General features: G+C 45.7%; 1 protein-coding gene across 18 annotated transcripts in view; it reads right to left on the minus strand.

Annotated features, from left to right (window-relative positions):
• FNBP1 (formin binding protein 1) overlaps positions 1–18,039 on the minus strand; it is a 231,185-nt gene that overhangs the window by 109,795 nt on the left and 103,351 nt on the right. For all 18 annotated transcript variants that reach the window (XM_056860326.1, XM_056860325.1, XM_056860335.1 and 15 more), the window contains exons 3-4: positions 9,531–9,587; positions 8,864–9,011 (exon numbers count right to left, since the gene is read on the minus strand). In XM_056860326.1, the coding sequence (XP_056716304.1) occupies positions 8,864–9,011; positions 9,531–9,587 (205 nt within the window). The remainder of the gene's footprint in view (positions 1–8,863; positions 9,012–9,530; positions 9,588–18,039) is intronic.

An 18,039-nucleotide genomic window follows, 5' to 3' on the forward strand; every position in this document is an offset into this window, starting at 1 on the left:
TTGTTGTTTTAATCGCAAGGCACAAGTGTAGCCATAAAGAAGGAATTTGTTCAGCTACATCAAGCATTGTTATCTAGTGGTAAATCTATTTAATGCACCTGATGCAAATAGGGTGTCATGTGATACATCACTCCTGCTAAATATTCACAGAGATTTCTGTACCTGAGTCACTGTGAACTGGTTTTTAAAATCACACAGGAAGCAAAAGGATGCGGCAATTGTTCACAAGGAGAACTTTTTTTATCCTGGACTTGAATACATTTCATATGTTTCCAGATCACTGTATTAGTCAGATCTGGGAGTCTCAGGTTCAAATAGCCACTCTGCCATGGAAGCTTGTTCAGTGACCTTGAGCCAAACACTCTCTACTTAACCTGCCTTATAGGGTTGTTGTGAGGATAAAGTGAGAGAGATCCACGCATGGAGCTCAGAGCTCCTTGAAGCAAAGGCAGGACAAAAAAGGCAAGGATGAACTCAGTCCCACAGAGATAAAGTTCAGCACCAGCTGAAAATCTTGAGACGTTTGGGATGAGATGGACCCTCTCAGCCATACTTCCACCTTTCTCCACTTGTAAAATGGGCATAAGATTACTGGGAAAAACTTCCACACTCAGCCATGAAGCTCATAAGACAATCTATGGCCAGTCACTTGCTCTCAGCCTAACCTGCCTCACGGGGTTGTTGTGAAGACAAAATGGTGGGGACAGAAACCACAACCACCGCCCTGAACACCCTGAAGGAAGGGCAGCATAAATGTGATCAATGAACAGTGAGCTTTGCTGGTTCAGATGGAGGTTAAAGGAGCATGGAAATCATCCTTTGACGTCTCCTCCTGGAGCTTATGGGAAGAGTGCTTAGGATGGGGGCCGCTGGAATGCTGGAGTCCCCCAAACCCTGGAGCCAGTCCTGGATATGATGCAGTTCTGATGACAGATTGAGTACAAAGTTTTAAATTAAGGCTGCATGGAGGTTTTGCTCCAGTCTGGCATCCAAACCAGAACAGGGTTTATTTGGAATATCCATAACCAGTGAATTAGGTATTATATCTGGCTTTTTTCAACCTTTCGGTTACCTAATTCATTTGAGTTGGGTTTTTATTCCCTTTTTCTTTTTTTGGTATCTGCTAATCAATCATCCATCTTCCATGTTTAACTCTTGACTCACCCCACTCGCCACTGAAGTTTCTTTTTTTAATCAGCAATTGACATATTGCTATAGCATTATAATGTTATAAGGATCTACCTACTAATTCATCTGAATTCACACCTTTTATTTTTTTAAGCCCCTATCTCTTTTCATTGGGGAGATATGCATCTCCCCAAGGAAAGTGGCTAGATACTTTTTAAAATGAAAGGTAGGAATTCAGAGGATCTAAGGGATAGAACATCGTAACATTATGTTGATATGCCAATTGCCCGTTTATAATAGCCTCTCCAGTTGTGTGACAGGGGGGATAGGGATGTCAATCCCAGGGGAACGTCAGCCAGAAAAGTGCAGAGTCAACTGCCATGTGAACATTACGTTGCCACTGAGAATCACGACTTAGTGGACACGGCCTAGGGCTATTCCATGAGACGGGGAGCGGGGGAGGAAGAAACAGAAAGTTTGTGCTACTGCATTGAACAGAGATCATGTGAAACATTTTACTTGTGAAAGGTTGGGACAAAAGAGCTTTATTTGTATTGGAAGAACAATCAGCAACTGTCCCCCAGGCTCAGTTTTTGCTGGCCTCTATCTGGATTTACCAGTCAACAGAAAAGTAATCTTTGCTAAAGCAAGGGCACAGATTTGGGCTGATTTTCTGTATGCGAAGGGGCAGCCAACGGTATCCTCTGCCAGCATGGTGTAGTGGTTAAGAGTGGTGGTTTGGAGAGGTGGACTCTGATCTGGAGAACCGGGTTTGATTCCCCACTCCTCCACATGAATGGTGGAGGCTCATCTGGTGAACTGGATTTGTTTCCCCACTTCTACATACGAAGCCAGCTGGGTGACCATGGGCAAGTTACAGCTCTGTTAGAGCTCTCTCAGCCCCACCTACCTCACAGGGTGTCTGTTGTGGAGAGGGGAAGGGAAGGTTATTGTAAGCCAGCTTGAGTCTCCCCTAAGTGGTAGAGAAAGTCGGCTTATAAAATCAAACTCCTCTTCTTCATCCTCCAGCAAGGGCGTTGCCTCCTCTGTCTTTTCTGGGCACAGATCAGCATCAGTAAGGGTGACATGATAGAATACACGGGAGGGGGTCACATGTAGGGGATGCCCCACTGCAAGATCAGAGCTTTTCATGAGGAGAGGAGAAAGGTTGGTTTTTATACCCAGATCTTCTTTACATTTTTAAGGAGTCTCAAAGTGGCTTACAATCTCCTTCCCTTCCTCTCCCCACAACCGACACCTTGTGAGGTAGGTGGGGCCAAGAGAGTTCGGAGAGAACTGTGACTAGCCCAAGCTGGCTGCATGTGGAGGAGTGGGGGAATCGAACCCGGTTCTCCAGATTAGAGTCCACCGCTCCTAACCACTACACCATGCTGGCTCTCATGAACATGAATACTGAATCAGGTCCTTGGTTCATCAGTCTTGACTATTCTGACAGGCAGCAATTCTCCAGGGTCTTAAGCAGAGGTCTTTTACATCACCTATTACCTGATCCTTTCAGCTGCAGATGCCGGGGATTGAACCTGGGACCTTCTGCATATGAAGCAGATGGTTCTACCACTGAGCCACAGCTCACTTCTTCAGAATCTTCTGTTTTTTCCCTACAATAGACTAACTTGGCTACCCCAGTGGCATTAACAGAGAAAATTAGGCTGCCAGTAGCATTCTTTCCTTTCACATACTAAGTTTTGTGATCAGGGAGGTCTCCCCACCCCTTCTTATTTCCGAGGGAGCATTTCAACCAGGCCACGCACCTGCACCCTGAAGTAATATAGTCAAAAGGAAACTTTTCCATGTTGATTCTGCTAACTGTACATGCTGGATCAAAGACAGGAAGGGGAAATTTATACAGGGACAGGAAAGGGCAGGATCCATTCACAGGGAGGAGGGAGGGAGCAAAATTCTTGAGCCTTAGAGGCCGGTGTTTTTTGAGCAGAGGCCTCAGAGACGAGCCTAGCTCCCAGAAGGCCTCTGTCGTGCAGCTTTCCCTATTTGTGCCCACACATTATGTGCCCTATGAATTAATGGCCCTGACCTTGATGGCCCGGGCTGGCCCACTCTCGTCAGATCTTGGAAGCTAAGAAGGGTCAGCCCTTGTTAGGATTTTGATGGGAGAGGACCAAGGAAGTCCAGGGTCACTACACAGAGGCAGGCAATGGCAAACCATCTCTTGCCTTGAAAACACAACAGGGTCACCCTACGCCAGCTGTGATCTGATGGTACTTTTCCACCACCATCATGAATTAATGACCTCCAAAACATCCTATCATTAACAGCCTTGCTCAGGTCTTACAAAGTAAAGGCCATAGCTTCCTTTATTGATGGGTCTACCTCTTTTGTACTGCCTTTTACGGTCCATGGTATCCGTAAATCTCTCCTCCAACAACACATTTTTAAAGAATCCCTATTACCAGTGATCAATCACTTTCCGTATTTTGTCCCTCATTTGGCCTCTTGAGGATGCTTTGTTCAAATCCTGTGCACAGCCCGACTCAGACATAATGACAAGCCATCAAGTATCACAGCAGCTGAACTACAAACTACGGTTTGTTCTTCTTCCCCCAAGCCAGAGTTTAGAAATCCGTTTCGAAGAGAACAAAGCATATTTTGCAGTCTGGATGCAACAACAAACTCCAACATACCGCAAATGCAGATTGTTTCGTTAGTGAGCCATGCACAGTGGGAAGGGTTGGGGGGGGTGCGTGAGCCTAAAGGACCAAGGGTCTGATTCAGTATAAGGCAGCTTCATGTGTTCGCACAACAGCAAACCATGGTTTGTCATTCTATCTGAACCATTCCTGTGAACTGCTCATGATACCCCTCTGAAGGTTCACCCCCTCCCATGTTCCACCACTTTAATGTGCCTCTTTCTCTCTCTCTGTGGCATCTGGACTCTTGTACATTTCCATGTAATTGTATGTGCATGAATACTAAGGAACAACACCCTGCCATTTTACACACTGCAGCCACTGAAGTATACTTAGGATGATGGTTATTGTATTTTTAAGAACACCATTAACCACAAAGGACGGACTGTTTTTTAAAACAGAGCGGGACAGTGTGCCACAGAGGAAACAATTCTAGCATAGAGCTGAGGAAGCTGAATATGCAGGGCAATCTTACCAATCTTCCTGGGTAACCTAGTTCAGTTGAAAAGCTGAAGCTGCTTTTGCAGTTTCTCAGCATTGGGGACAAAGCACGGCCATCCTTTCCCGTTCAAGATAACAAAATCCAATAGCCAAACAGACATTAAGATCTACACCTCTGTTTGCACAAAATGCTGTAAAAATTGTGCTTTACTGTATAAAGGGTGTAAAACCAGTGTGGAAGAATAGAAAAATGAGGGAAGAAAACAGGCAGGAGGAAAACACTCCCAACAAATACATACAAAATGGGCATCCATACATCTCTAAGAACATACAAGGGTTGTGGGGGGCTCAGGCTGGAGACATCTGTATGAGAACAGGGATGTGAAAAATATGTCTCTTTTTTCCCAGCCCTGCAAAACTGGGAGCATAAATATTGGAGCACAAGTCCATTCATGACTGACGACATGAGCAAAGCCATCCATCATTGCCTGTGCATACAAATATGCTTATTTTTATTTTACCAAATGTACATACATTGATTACAAGTATTCTTTAAAAAAAAATGACAAAGAAATGGCAAAGGCTTTATCAGCCCAGCTGAAATACCGGTATGCATCTGGATATGGCCAGCATACATTAATGCCTCTTTCCCCCTCCCCGCACAAAGTCCACCGTCTCTATGATTCTGATAGGCCTCTCTATTTTTAGATCAAAGCCCTTGCTGCAATAATAGCAGAGGAGATCATCATATAATATAAGGTCTCCCTAACTATCTATGCAAAGGGGACCTTTTCCAACAACTCACCCGTCATTAAATGGATTTGCTGGGCATCGCGCCAACAGGAATAACCTTCGTTATGTTCTTGCTCGTCTGTAGAAAGAGCCAGTGGGTGTGTGGAAAGCAGCTCCCATCTCTGGCCTGTCTAAAGAGGTCTTCCTCTTTCAAACCATTAACTGCAGTTGGCACCTACCTCCCGTACCCCCCCCTTCCCGGCCACCCTATACTCTGGGCTTTGAACAAAACACATCTGCTCTCTAGGGAAAGGTTTTTCAATATGTCTGGGTGGGGAGAACATTTATAAATAAGGAAGAACCAGGTAGAGCAAGCTAATGTCAGTTCTTCACAAACATCTCTGACAGCTGATGAAACAAGTTGTGTGTGTGTGTGTGGGGGGGTCCCCTGGTTCAAATCTTAGCTCAGCCATGAATTGTCTGGGCAGCCTTGGATGAATTGCTATTGATTATACACAGACAGATATTAAAATTCAGTCTCATCACTCTATTTGGTTTGATTCTAATGTCCTTGCTGGATCGCAGCCTCCCTTGTGAGAAACAAATCCATGAATCTTTTTGTTTGTTTCTTTTTTAGAACCAGTTCTTCCCTCGTGCTGAATTTTTTCTGTTAAAATTAACATATTTCCCCCAATGTTATTTTTAGGTCACCTCCATATAAATGGTACATACCATAAGAATGGCATATTCATGGTGTATCCTCCCCGCCAAAAAATCATCAGTGTCGGCACTGAAAAAGCCGTGACCCTGAAAATGATTAAAACGGCAACACACGAAACCAAAAACAGCCAAGAAGGGCCCTGTCAGCTCATCCCGAGGACAGACCATTACCAGCTCTGGCCACCATCATCTCAGTGTGGGGACAGTAATGCTGCCCTGCCTTAAAGCGATGTTAACTAAAAAAGCTGCCAAACTGGAAGGCTTTAAGTGTACATGTTCATGGAGGAGAGGGCTATCCATGGCTACTAGTCAAAATGATACTAGTCATGAGGCATACCTATTTTCTCCAGGATCAGAGGAGCAGGCCTATTATATTAGGTGCTGTGGAACACAGGCAGGATGCTGCTGCTGCAGTCGTCCTGCTTGTGGGCTTCCTAGAGGCACCTGGTTGGCCACTGTGTGAACAGACTGCTGGACTCGATGGGTCCGATCCAGCATGGCTTTTCTTATGATGTTGTAAGAATTGTGGCAGAGGTGCGTAAGGATCGTTCTGGTCATTCAAAGATGCTGCCTAAATAAATACCAAGGGCTGTTATAATAGAATTTCTCACCATTGGTTAGAAAGCAAAGAGAATGTGTGTTGTGATACACTTTCTTAGAAACTAGCATGGATTTATTTTCTCTCTTTTTTAAATCTTCTAAAGCGCCTGGTGCAATTATGCATTTTTAGTTTATTTTCTTGTGTTTCTCTGTTTTCAGTTAGTAACAAGGCAGATCTGCCACAGTGGGTTAGGCCAGAAGGTTCATCTCGGGTGCTGCATTAGTGAGCCAGACAGTCATGGGAGGGTTCCACAAGCAGGAAAAGGTTTCAAATGCTCTCTGTTATTCCTGCCCCGCAAACAGAAGCTTGCTGTCGCCATAGAGGTCCTGTTCATAGCAATGACAGAATTACAATAAACTACAACTAAAGGGTTTAGACGAAGTCGTGGAAGATGAGAGGTCCATCAATGGCTCGATGGAACCTCCATGTTCAGAAGCAGGGTACCTCTGAATAGCAATTGATGGTAAGGCAGCAACAGGGGATGTCCTGCCCGCTTGTGGTCCCTCTTGAGCCATCTGGTTGGCTTCTTTGGTAAACAGGATGCTGGACTGGAATGGAACTTCTAATGCTCCTCAGTACTCTTTATGATTTTACCTAGTCCTTGTTAAAAAGCCAGTGGAAATCATCTGGTGATACTTATTACTTTCTATAAGAAAGGACATAGAAAAGATCCTGGCAATTACAGACCAATTAGTTTACTGAATATAATCGGGAAGGTGTATGCTAGGCATCTACTTGAAAAGCTTCTACAATGGTTAAATCAAGATCAAATATTTGTGCAAGCCCAGGCGGGATTTAGAGAAGGAAGAGGTACGGGGGAGCACTGTTTAGTATTGCAACACCTCATTGAGAAGTACAGATCAAAAAGTGCCACCTCTCTTTATGCAACGTTTGTTGACTTCAAAGCGGCCTTTGACTCTGTTTCTAGGGCCCGGCTTTGGTGTAAGTTAGGGGAATCCGCCATAGACAGGAGGCTTTTACATCTCATTCAGGTGCTACACAGACAGACATCCATCAGAGTTAGATGTAATGGAAGTCTTACCAAATCCATTTCAACAAAGGTGTTAGACAGGGATGCCTTTTGGCTTCTGCCTTGTTCTCCTTTTATATTACCAACATTGCAGATTATTTAAAATCAGAGGATCTGCATCCCGTGAAAATTGAACAGCACAATATTCTGCTGTTAATGTACGCGGATGATGTGGTGATCCTGTCCAGAACACAGGTGGGCTTGAAAAGAGTGCTAAGAAGATTAGCTAAATTCTGTAAAAATGAAGCACTATCTATAAATTATAACAAAACTAAAGTCCTAGTGTTTGAGAAACATAGGAAAACAAGTAAATGGATGATTGATGGAAACATCATCTGGTGGCAAAGAGTTCCACAGTTTCACAAAGCGCTACATGAAGAAGAGACACTTCCTCCATCTCAAACCGATTACTAGTTAATTTTAATGGACAGCCCCAGTGCAAATTTACACTCCTCCGTCCAGTTTAGGGCCAGAGCAAAGAGCCAGGTGCAAAAATAAACAAAAATTGTGACTTTCGATGAGTCATGAAGAGCAGAAGCTGGAACCCAAGTCAGTGGTGAATCAAACCCTTGGATATTTATCAGCTGCCTGCTGCTGTTCCCTTGATTTACCAGTGTGTATGTGTATCTGCACACATATCACATCATCAATTCAGCTTGTTATGCCAGACCATAATCATTTTCTTTCCTAACATGAGCTAATTGCAGGTTTCCATGAAAAAAGGGAGGCAGGAGAATCCCCCTTGGAAACCTGAAACCGTTCATTGGCTGGGGGGTGGGGTGGACTCTAATGCACATCAGAGCAACCACCTTCCCCTCCTACCAAGCCCTGGAGTGAACCAAGATGCATTATTTATGCGCTACGGCAAAGGAACAACAGTGAGACTATTGGAGGGATTAGCAAAGCAGAGAGAACAGCTTGCTTTAACATCCACCAACTGGCGGTTCCTGGCAAATCAGACAAGGAGGCCCAAACTTGGTAATTTCTGCATACACTCAAAACAGGTGTGGGAGCCAAGGGTAGAAGAAGAAGAGTTGGTTTTTTTATACCGACTTTCTCTACCACTTAAGGAAGAATCAAACCGGCTTACAATCACCTTCCCTTCCCCTCCACACAACAGACACCCTGTGAGGTAGGTGGGGCTGAGAGAGTGTGACTAGCCCAAGGTCACCCAGTTGGCTTCATGTGTAGGAGTGGGGAAACAAATCCAGTTCACCATATTAAGCCTCCGCCGCTCATGTGGAGGAGTGGGGTATCGAGCCCGGTTCTCCAGATCAGAGTCCACCGCTCCACATCACCGCTCTTAACCACTACACCACGCTGGCTCCACAAGCAAACGGTTGTTGGGTGGAAGGACTGTCACAGCAAAGGCCCCATGACCTTCTGAATGAGGGAGGAGAAATGGCACAGAGCTGAACCTCAACAGAAGGACATATGAGCAAACTACATTGATGTCGGCTGGATCCCCCAAACATGGGATAGAGGCGGACGGGCAATACCAAGAAACTGCACACCATCTAAAAACACTAACTTGTCAAAGCATACCGATTTCCTCTCTTGCTTCAGCTCTTGCACGTAACGGGCTAACTCTGTGGTGATCTGTGAGGTCATGTTCTCTGAAATGACTTCGTGTTGCCCGGCGTAATCGTTCATTTCATTCAAAGTGGCTAAGAAGGCTTTACACGATGAATACCTGCAAACGGCGAAGGTACACAAAGGAACTGGTTAATTTTTGGGGAAAAGATTGGAGAAGCCACTCCCGCTCTGTGTGTGTGTGTGAGAGAGTGAGTGAAGTGCTATCAAGATACTTCTGACTCATGGCACCCCTATTCCAATGTCCTCCAAATGCCCTCTCGTTAACAGCCCTGCTCAGGTCTTGCAGACTGAGGGCCGAGGCTTCCTTTATAGAGCCAGTCCATCTCATGTTGAGTCTTCCTCTTTTCCTGCTGTATTTGAATTTTCCTAGCATTACTGTCTTTTCCAGTGACAGTTGGCAAAAGATTGACTACCCTGCCTTCCTCCAGAGAGGTGCTTCTACCTGTGACTGTCCCATCCTGGACCACTAGAGAACAGTTTCCAGAATATTTATTTATTCTACACATCCCACTAACCCCCAGATGGTCATCATCAAGTCTTTATTGGATTAGCAAAAAAAGCCATAGCAACAATACAGAATACAGTTTGTCCATGTATAGACTTGTTAGAAACCTACTTGTATTCATCCTCTTCTTTGGAGTTCTTTTTGGGCTGATATTTCTTCGAAAGATTCCTAAAAATGAGAGGGGGGGGAGTAGGACAAATTAATGAATTTCATCATATTTTGAGGGACCAACAGAAATTTAATGGGAAACTTCAAGATGCAGCACCCTCCAGTGAACATCTCCACAGTGTTGGGGGGCTGCCCTTCAGGCCCACAGATCTGTACGTGCTACCACCAAGAGTGGCAGAATCAGGCATTTACCGGGCCCAGTGAATACCTCTCCCAGTAAAGTACTGCTGTTTTCATTATTTAAAACATTTGCTTCTTTTAGCTCAAACTCCCAAGCTGCTAACAGCCCATTCCTCACGTTTCGGAGGCCAGGGACGGCGTGGCTGAGGTGCTGCTGTGGTGCCTCCAAACCCATTTCCCAGCCAGCTTTTAAAATTTTAAACGGGGCATTTGGCCTCGTTGAGAACAGCGATGCTGTGCCTGCAAAAAAGCAGGCACAGCAACACTGTTCTCCCCACCGGCATGCCGGGCTGAAAGGGGACAGTAGGCAGCTTCACCCCCTGGCACGCCCCAGGAACGCCCCCCTGGATGCCGATTCGGGCCTTTGCACCGGTGGGACGCCGGTGGAAGGCCCAGCCGGTGTCCCTGGGCTGCACTGCCATGGCAGCGCCAGGAGGACGGCATCCGGGCCTCCCTTCTGGCATGTAACGCCGACGTTGGCACAGGGGGCCTGAACGCTGGCGCAGCCCCTTCCTGGCCTCCAAAGAACTTTCATTAAATTACCTGGTGTTGTGCTAAACAGGAAGCAGTGCATTAGGTTCCACTTTTCGTTTCCATATTTTGTACAAAGAATTGTGCATGTGCCATTTGCAACAGTTTTCAGTTCCCTCAGTGCACGAACACACACACACCACACTATTTTACTGATGCTCTTAAATGCATTCATCAAATATCTGCAGCAAAGCAATCTTGATGCCGTTAAATGTACACCAGTATCAAGAATCCATTTTTGTGCTCCCCACCAATACAACACTGCACAAAAAGAATCTTGATGCAGTCCTATGAATGATTGCCTTAAAAGTGCTTTTGTGCTGTGTTTTATCAGCATGTGGGTGGGGTAGATGCATATAAAGGAAGTGAATGCTGTCACAGGCTCTGATTTGGGAGTTACTTTTGAAATTACCCTAGCAAAATCCGAATTAAAGCAGCGTGAACACACCATTGAGATAATTCCCAGGAGGTTAAAGGAAGAGAACGGGGTGGGGGGGGAGAGAGATCTGCTCAGTCTAGCTGCAGCCTGATGCTAGAAACTTAAGCACGGAGCTATGTGCATGCCACTATTCCATACATACACAGAAAAGATGACTGGAAGGGTGTACTGCCATCTGAGACTCTCTGAGAATCTCGTCTTTCTCCCCCCCACCCACCCAGTTTCTTTATTTTATTTAAACGTTTATATCCTGTCTTTCCTCTTGGTTCAAGATTGCTTACAATAAAAGTTTAAAAAACATTTTCAATTAAAACCAAAACAAAAAAGCAAACTCCAAATCTCTCCTCCCTCTCCCCCTTAAAAGATGCCTGCCTTTTTGGTTGGGGCGATACGCTTCAAAGTCGCTATGGGGTCTAAATAAGATTTCCAGGGTTGCCAGCTTTGGGTTGGGAAATACCTGGATATTTTGGGAGTGGAGCCTGAGGAGAGTTGGGTTTGGGAAGGGGATGGTCATCAGTGGGGTCTAATGCCACAGAGTCCACCTTCCAAAGTGGCCATTTTCTCCACGTGGACTGATCCCTGTTGCCTGGAGATCAATTGTAATCCCAGGAGATCTGAAGCCACCACCTGGAGGTTGGCAACCTTATTTCCAGTGGTCGGGGGGGGGGGAATCTTCCTTATCTCTCAGAATTAATTATGCAAAACAGCAAAAATGCAAGCATATGCAAAATGAGCTTCATTTGCATGGTTTTTGCAAACTTGAATTCAGGTGCCAAATTCAGAACACACTTTAAAAAGTCTACCAGGCCCTGCTTTCTAGAAGGAACATTTCCCCCTGTTCTTCCCAGAGTTTGGCAGAACTTCCAAATATGCAGACTAGACAGCTCGTAAATCACTCTTCTTTTTACAAGGCTCCAAAGGAGAGAACTTTAAAAGCAAAGAAAAAGACAAGACAGAACAATTTATTGCGCAGGAAGCACAGAGTGTTCCATTGTCACATTCCCTTTTCCTCAAGCGAAGAGAGTAGGTTCCACTCCCCCTCTCCCAGACTCAAAGCACCATTTTCTCTCCTAGCTGAGCTTTACTTCCCTAGTTACTGGTCTCGAGCATCCCCCATTTCCTCTTTTGCAACAGCTGTTCTGCCAATGAAGCAAAATCACAAGTTTTCCACCAAGGACCGTTTTACTCCACCCTCCAACTCATTCTGCTTTGGGGGCTTTTTAACTTGCAGCAAATTGCAGACAAGGAATCTCTCAAAGTCTGGCCCTTCTCCTCTCCCACCCCAGCATAGAGGGTGGATGCAAAAACTGCCAGCAGGGAGGGGTTGTAACACATCTGCTTTGCATGCAGAAAGTCCCTGATTCTCCCATCCCTGACACCTCCACTGAACGCATCAATGACAGCAAAGTCTCTGCCCACCATCCTGGAAAGCCAATCAGAACATTGAGCTAGATGATCCAAAGACAGGACTTGGCAGCCTCATATGTTCATAATTAAATGAACTTAATTTAAGTGTGTGTGTATGTGTGGTAGAGCTCTTGCTTTGGAGCCCAAAACTTCGCACTTGATTTCCAAATTCTTCTATTAAAAAGTCTCTCAGCAGGGCTGGGAAAGACCCCTGCATTAATTTTTGGGGAACAGCTGGAGAGCTGTGGAGTCTGATCTGGAGAACCAGTTTGATTCCCCACTCCTCCACATGAGCGGCGGAGGCTAATCTGGTGAACTGGATTTGTTTCCCCGCTCCTACACATGAAGCCAGGGAGATCTTGGGCTAGTCACAGCTCTCTTAGAGCTTTCTCAGCCCCACCTACCTCACAGGGTGTCTGTTGTGGGGAGGGGAAGGGAAGGAGATTGTAAGCTGGTTTGATTCTCCATTAAGTGGCAGATAAAGTAGGTATATAACAACTAACTCTTCTTCTCTTCTTCAGACACAGCAGTCAATATTGAACTAGATGGAACAATAGGAAGACTTGGAGCAGCTTCGTATGTTGGTAAGGACATGTGTACACACACATCAAAGGGTCCATGGCTCAACGGCAGAGAACCTGCTTTGCATGCAGAGAACCTGCTTTGCATGCAGAAGGTCCCAATTTCAATCCCAGACATCTCCAGTTAAAAAGATCTAAGGTGACAAGTATTTTAGGAAAGACCATGGAAAGATGCAACCACCTAGAGTAGACAATACAAGAACAGAAGGACCAAAGATCTGACCCAGTATAAGACAGCTTCATGTGTTCAACGGCATTCACATACACCCATGCTCCACTTAAGGATGGCTTCAGAGATCACACACAATGTTCTTGTTTTTTTAAAAAAAGAATCTGCAAGATACACGTATTGTTATCACTTTTTTTCCCCATCAAGTCACAGCTGACTTACGGTGACCCTGTAGGATTTTCAAGGCAAGAGACGTTGGGAGGTGGTTTGCCCTTGCCTACTTCCATGTCACGCCCCTGCTATTCCTTGGAGACCTCCCATCCAAATACTAGCCAGGGTTAGGGCTGAGAGTGTGTGACTGGCCCAAGGTCATTTAGCAAGCTTCCAAGGCATGAGTGGGGATTCGAACCTGAGTTTCTCAGGCCCTAGTCCGACACCTTAACCACTACATCGCACTGGCTCTCTGTTCTCAGACTAGGAAAAAAGAAATGCATCTTTTATCCTGCTGTATTCTGATCCATGTATCCTAGATGGAACCAATTTATGACTTTAATGCAGGGAATGCTTCCATAATGTTCCTCACCAAAATTTCTCGTCAGCCTTTAGAGTGTGGAATTAACTAGGTTTGTTTCCAAAGTGGAACTGATACGTTAAAAATCCTCGAGTGCTTGTTTATCGCTTGCCTTGGATAGTAGCCTGGGTTGTTCGCTAATTCTGTGATTTTGCATGTTTCTTTGAAGGGATTATTGCCACGAGGGGGGAGCTTATACAAAGGGTCGCTTTAAAGGGGCTTTTAAGTAATGCGAATCAGGTATGCGCCTGCTTCGCAGGCACTTCCTGAAAGACGGTTCACTGTGGGCACTTTCACACATGCCAAATAATACACTTTCAATCCACTTTGAAGCTGGATTTTACTGTGTGAAACAGCAAATTCCACTTGCAAATGATAAATAACGTGCATTGAAAGTGCATTATTCCGCATGTGTGAAAGCGCCACGTGAAAAACTAAAAAAATATATGTAAGGCAATTCAGCCTGGAACACGCTGCTAATTACCAAGCATAAATGACCTTAGTGAAACCCAAATTTAGTTGGGAAGGAATGCAGCTCAGAATGAAATCTCAGAGCAGTACAGGAACAAAATGGGTGAAACTCTTTTCTCCTTTTTAAAAAGGACAATACCAGAAGTACATCGAAGTGGGGAAATGTGACCTGAAAGCAGATGAGTGGATGCCCACTGGCATTACATGTTCAATGCAACCAACTCCACAATGTTCTGTTGAGAGGCATCTTAAATCTGATGCAGTTTCCCAACACTTCTCAAAGGCAACCCTAAGTACAGTGCAATGCAGCACGGTAATCTAAACTGGAGGCCGCCAGTCCACAAATTAGCCCTGGCCAGCTCCTTTTATGGCCCTGTTTTGTTGCCTGCCTCTCCTCATGACAAGAAAACCAAAACAAAGGCAAGCAAAATAGTTTGTTTTTTAAAAAATTAGAAAATAAATTAGCCCAAATAAGGGGCAATCATATAAATTAGCCCCACTTGCTTGATATCAAAATGGAGCTCACTTCCAAGAAGGTTTTTTTTTTAAGTAAGTAAGGTTTTTGGGCGAAATTAAGCCAGTCACAATCTCTCAGCCTAACCTACCTCACAGGGTTGTTCTGAGGATAATATTGAGGAGAGGAGAAAGCTGCTTTTGGTCTCCAGAGGGGAGAAAGGTGAGGTATAAATGAAGTAAATACATAAAGTGTGGTATATAGAAATCCCCATTTCAATTCACAGCCATGTCCCTGCTGAGGGGAAATTTACATATCACTTGAAAACCTTTTTGTCTCTTCAGCGTGTTGTAGTGGTTAAGAGCGGTGGTTTGGAGTGGTGGACTCTAACCTACCTCACAGGGTGTCTGTTGTGGGGAGGGGAAGGGAAGGGAATTGTAAGCCGGTTTGATTCTTCCTTAAATGGCAGAGAAAGCCAGCACGTAAAAACCAACTACTACTACTCCATTGGCAAACTTGTAGGAAAAATAGGCAAGGGGTCTTCAATGCGCTCATGTTTGGGTATCTGAAACCAGCGATGGTTGTAAGAGGAAGACCTCTTGAGAATCACATTCCGGTCATTCCGCTGTAAACTGCCCCTCAGTCTAAGCATCTCATCTGCCGCGATGCTGAAAGGTGCAGCTGCCTCCATCGCTGCAACTTGCAAAGGCAAGGGGGACCTCTTTACCTTGCTGGCGATTTCGGGCCTTCACAGCCAATATTCTGCTTGGCCGCCTGCCGTTCCTTTTCTTTCAGTCACCCTGGGCACATGTGCGCAAGAATTCTCCTGTCGCACAGGGAAGATGCCAGCTTAATGCCTGCCCAAATCCGACACACGCACAAAAACACTCACACGTGCATGATCACAGGCACACAACATGGATAGGGTTGCCAACCTCCAGGTAGTAGCTGGAGATCTCCTGCTATTACAACTGATCTGCAGCTGATACAGATCAGTTCACCTGGAGAAAATGGCCGCTTTGGCGGTTGGACTCTATGGCATTGAAGTCCCTCCCCAAACCCCACCCTCCTCAGGCTCCACCCCAAAAACCTCCTGCCGGTGGCAAGGAGGGACCTGGCAACCCTAAACATGGAAATGTGTAAGCTCCAGGGGGAAGAGACCCTAGCTTTTTGCTATGTACACATGCATAAATAAACCATGTACCATGTTTCCTTGTACCTATCAGCGGGAAAAGCCATTATCATCATCATCGTTGTTGTTATTATGCTTTTTAAACAGTATTAAACATGTAATACTGTTGTGGTTCTTCAGTGCCAAGTTCCTTCCAAAAATCCGTTTGGGGAGTGGGAGGGCTGGCTGCTCTTTTTCTCTGGTAGACATGCATGCACACACGCGTGCATAAACATTACAGTGTCACACAGCACACGCCCGGCCATTTTGCACACTGCAACTGTGCTGAGGTATATTCTGCAAATATTGTAGACCAGCCAAAAGAACCAAGACCATCTTGGCTTCGGAAACCAACACAGGAGAAGCTTTTGCACATGAACACACCATATGGCAGGCGGAGATGGAGCCCTGAGCAATGTGTAATGAGGGGAGGGGGGAAGAGCCTGGCCCACGCAAAAACAGGATTTTTTTTAGTGTGTTGCTACTCTCATCTGTGACTGGAATAAATGCAGAATTTATGCCTTGTTGAAACATGGAACCTTCCCTGGAATAAAGAGTTTTGTTTCTTTCTTGTTTCTTTTCATATACAGAATTAACATATTTATACCATGCCTTTCTTTTTCGCTCCAGGGGATAGAATCAAGGCCCACTCTGTAGTCTAGAAGTGCCTCCCCAACCTGTGAGGGTTATGGCCACAGAGGAACAAAAATGACTCTATACTTGCTCAGAGGTAGGGCTGTCGATTCAGTTCGTCCCAAACCGAAAAACAGCCGAATTTCCCCTGATTCGGCGGTTTTTAGTTCGGATGGAACCAAACTCAAAAAAGGCGGGAAAACGGGGAGCCGAATTCAGCTAATTCGGGGTGTTCGGCAAATAAATTCAGCAAATTCGGGGTTTGGCGCAGCAGCATAACCGTCAGTTAGTAAGCAGCATTCTCCTGCAACCAATCAGTGGCCAAGCTGGGTCTTCTGGCCAATCAGTTTGAGCGATTGAGTGCATGAGCCCGGGAAAAGAAAGAGAGAGTATCTATTTGTGTGTGAGAGAGAAATCCCCGTGGGGGGGGTGCTTGTGCACATTCGCTCCTTTCCGCGGCTGCAGGGGGTGCATTTTTTGGGGTAGAGACCACAAACTACCAGCGGAGCTTCAAAGGACCCTTCTTGGGAGACCCCCCAAGTTTTGTAAACATTGGGTCAGGAGGTCCCGAGATATGGGGCCCGAAAGGGGTCCTCCCCTTAATGTGCATTTTTATTCCATTTAAAGCACACATTCGCTTCTTTCCGTGGCTGCAGGGGTGCATTTTTGGGGGTAAAGATCCCAAACTTTCAGCGGAGCTTCAAAGGACCCTTCTTGTGAGACCCCCAAGTTTTGAAAACATTGGGTCAGGGGGTCCCGATATATGGGGCCCGAAATGGGTCCTCCCCTTAATGTGCATTTTTATTCCATTTAAAGCACACATTCACTCCTTTCCGTGGCTGCAGGGGCACATTTTTGGGGGTAGAGACCCCAAACTTTCAGCGGAGCTTCAAAGGACCCTTCTTGCGAGACCCCCCAAGTTTTGTAAACATTGGGTCAGGGGTCCCGATATATGGGGCCCGAAATGGGTCCTCCCCTTAATCGGGACCCCCTGACCCAATTTTCACAAAACTTGGGGGGTCTTGCAAGAAGGGTCCTTTGAAGCTCCGCTGAAAGTTTGGGACCTCTACCCCAAAAATGCCCCCCCGGAGCTGCGGAAAGGCGCGGTTGTGTTTTTAATGGCTTTATTCGGCCGAATTTTTCCCTGAACTCCGGATCTCATGCAGAATTGCACAGACCCGAAGAGGGGGAGTTCGGACTTCAGCATTTCCCGAATAAAAATTGGCCGAATTTTGCCGAATCCGAATTTTACCAAATTTTTTTTTCAACAGCCCTACTCAGAGGTATTCTTCTCCTGCTTTTAGTGCAAATATCCAGGGCTGCACAGCTGGGATAGAAACGGTGGCCATTTATGCAGGGCTGTTTTCCTCGCAGTCATTTCACCGACTGGTCCAATGCTTCCTTTTGATTACGCATGCCTTTCCCAACCGTCAGAGGTTGCCTAGCTCTCCCCATGTGTTTCCGTGCGTTTTGCCTGTGTTTTCCAGCTGTTTTAGCCAGAATCCAGAAAATGCAGGCAAAACGCGTGGAGAGCGTGAGGCGACCTCTGACGGTTGGGGAAAGCAAGCATAATCAAAACGAAGCACAGAAGCAGTTGGCAGGGGTGACCGTGGAGAAACGTTCCTGCATAAATGGCCCAAGTTTCAAAACTGAGCTCTGGAACTACTTAATAATTCCTAAAAAGGTAAAGGTCCCCTATGCAAGCACCGGGTCATTCCTGACCCATGGGGTGACGTCACATCCCGACGTTTCCTAGGCAGACTTTGTTTACGGGGTGGTTTGCCAGTGCCTTCCCCAGTCATCTTCCCTTTACCCCCAGCAAGCTGGGTACTCATTTTACCGACC

Source organism: Euleptes europaea, chromosome 14 (genome assembly GCF_029931775.1).
Source record: "Euleptes europaea isolate rEulEur1 chromosome 14, rEulEur1.hap1, whole genome shotgun sequence".
Classification (NCBI taxonomy): domain Eukaryota; kingdom Metazoa; phylum Chordata; class Lepidosauria; order Squamata; family Sphaerodactylidae; genus Euleptes; species Euleptes europaea.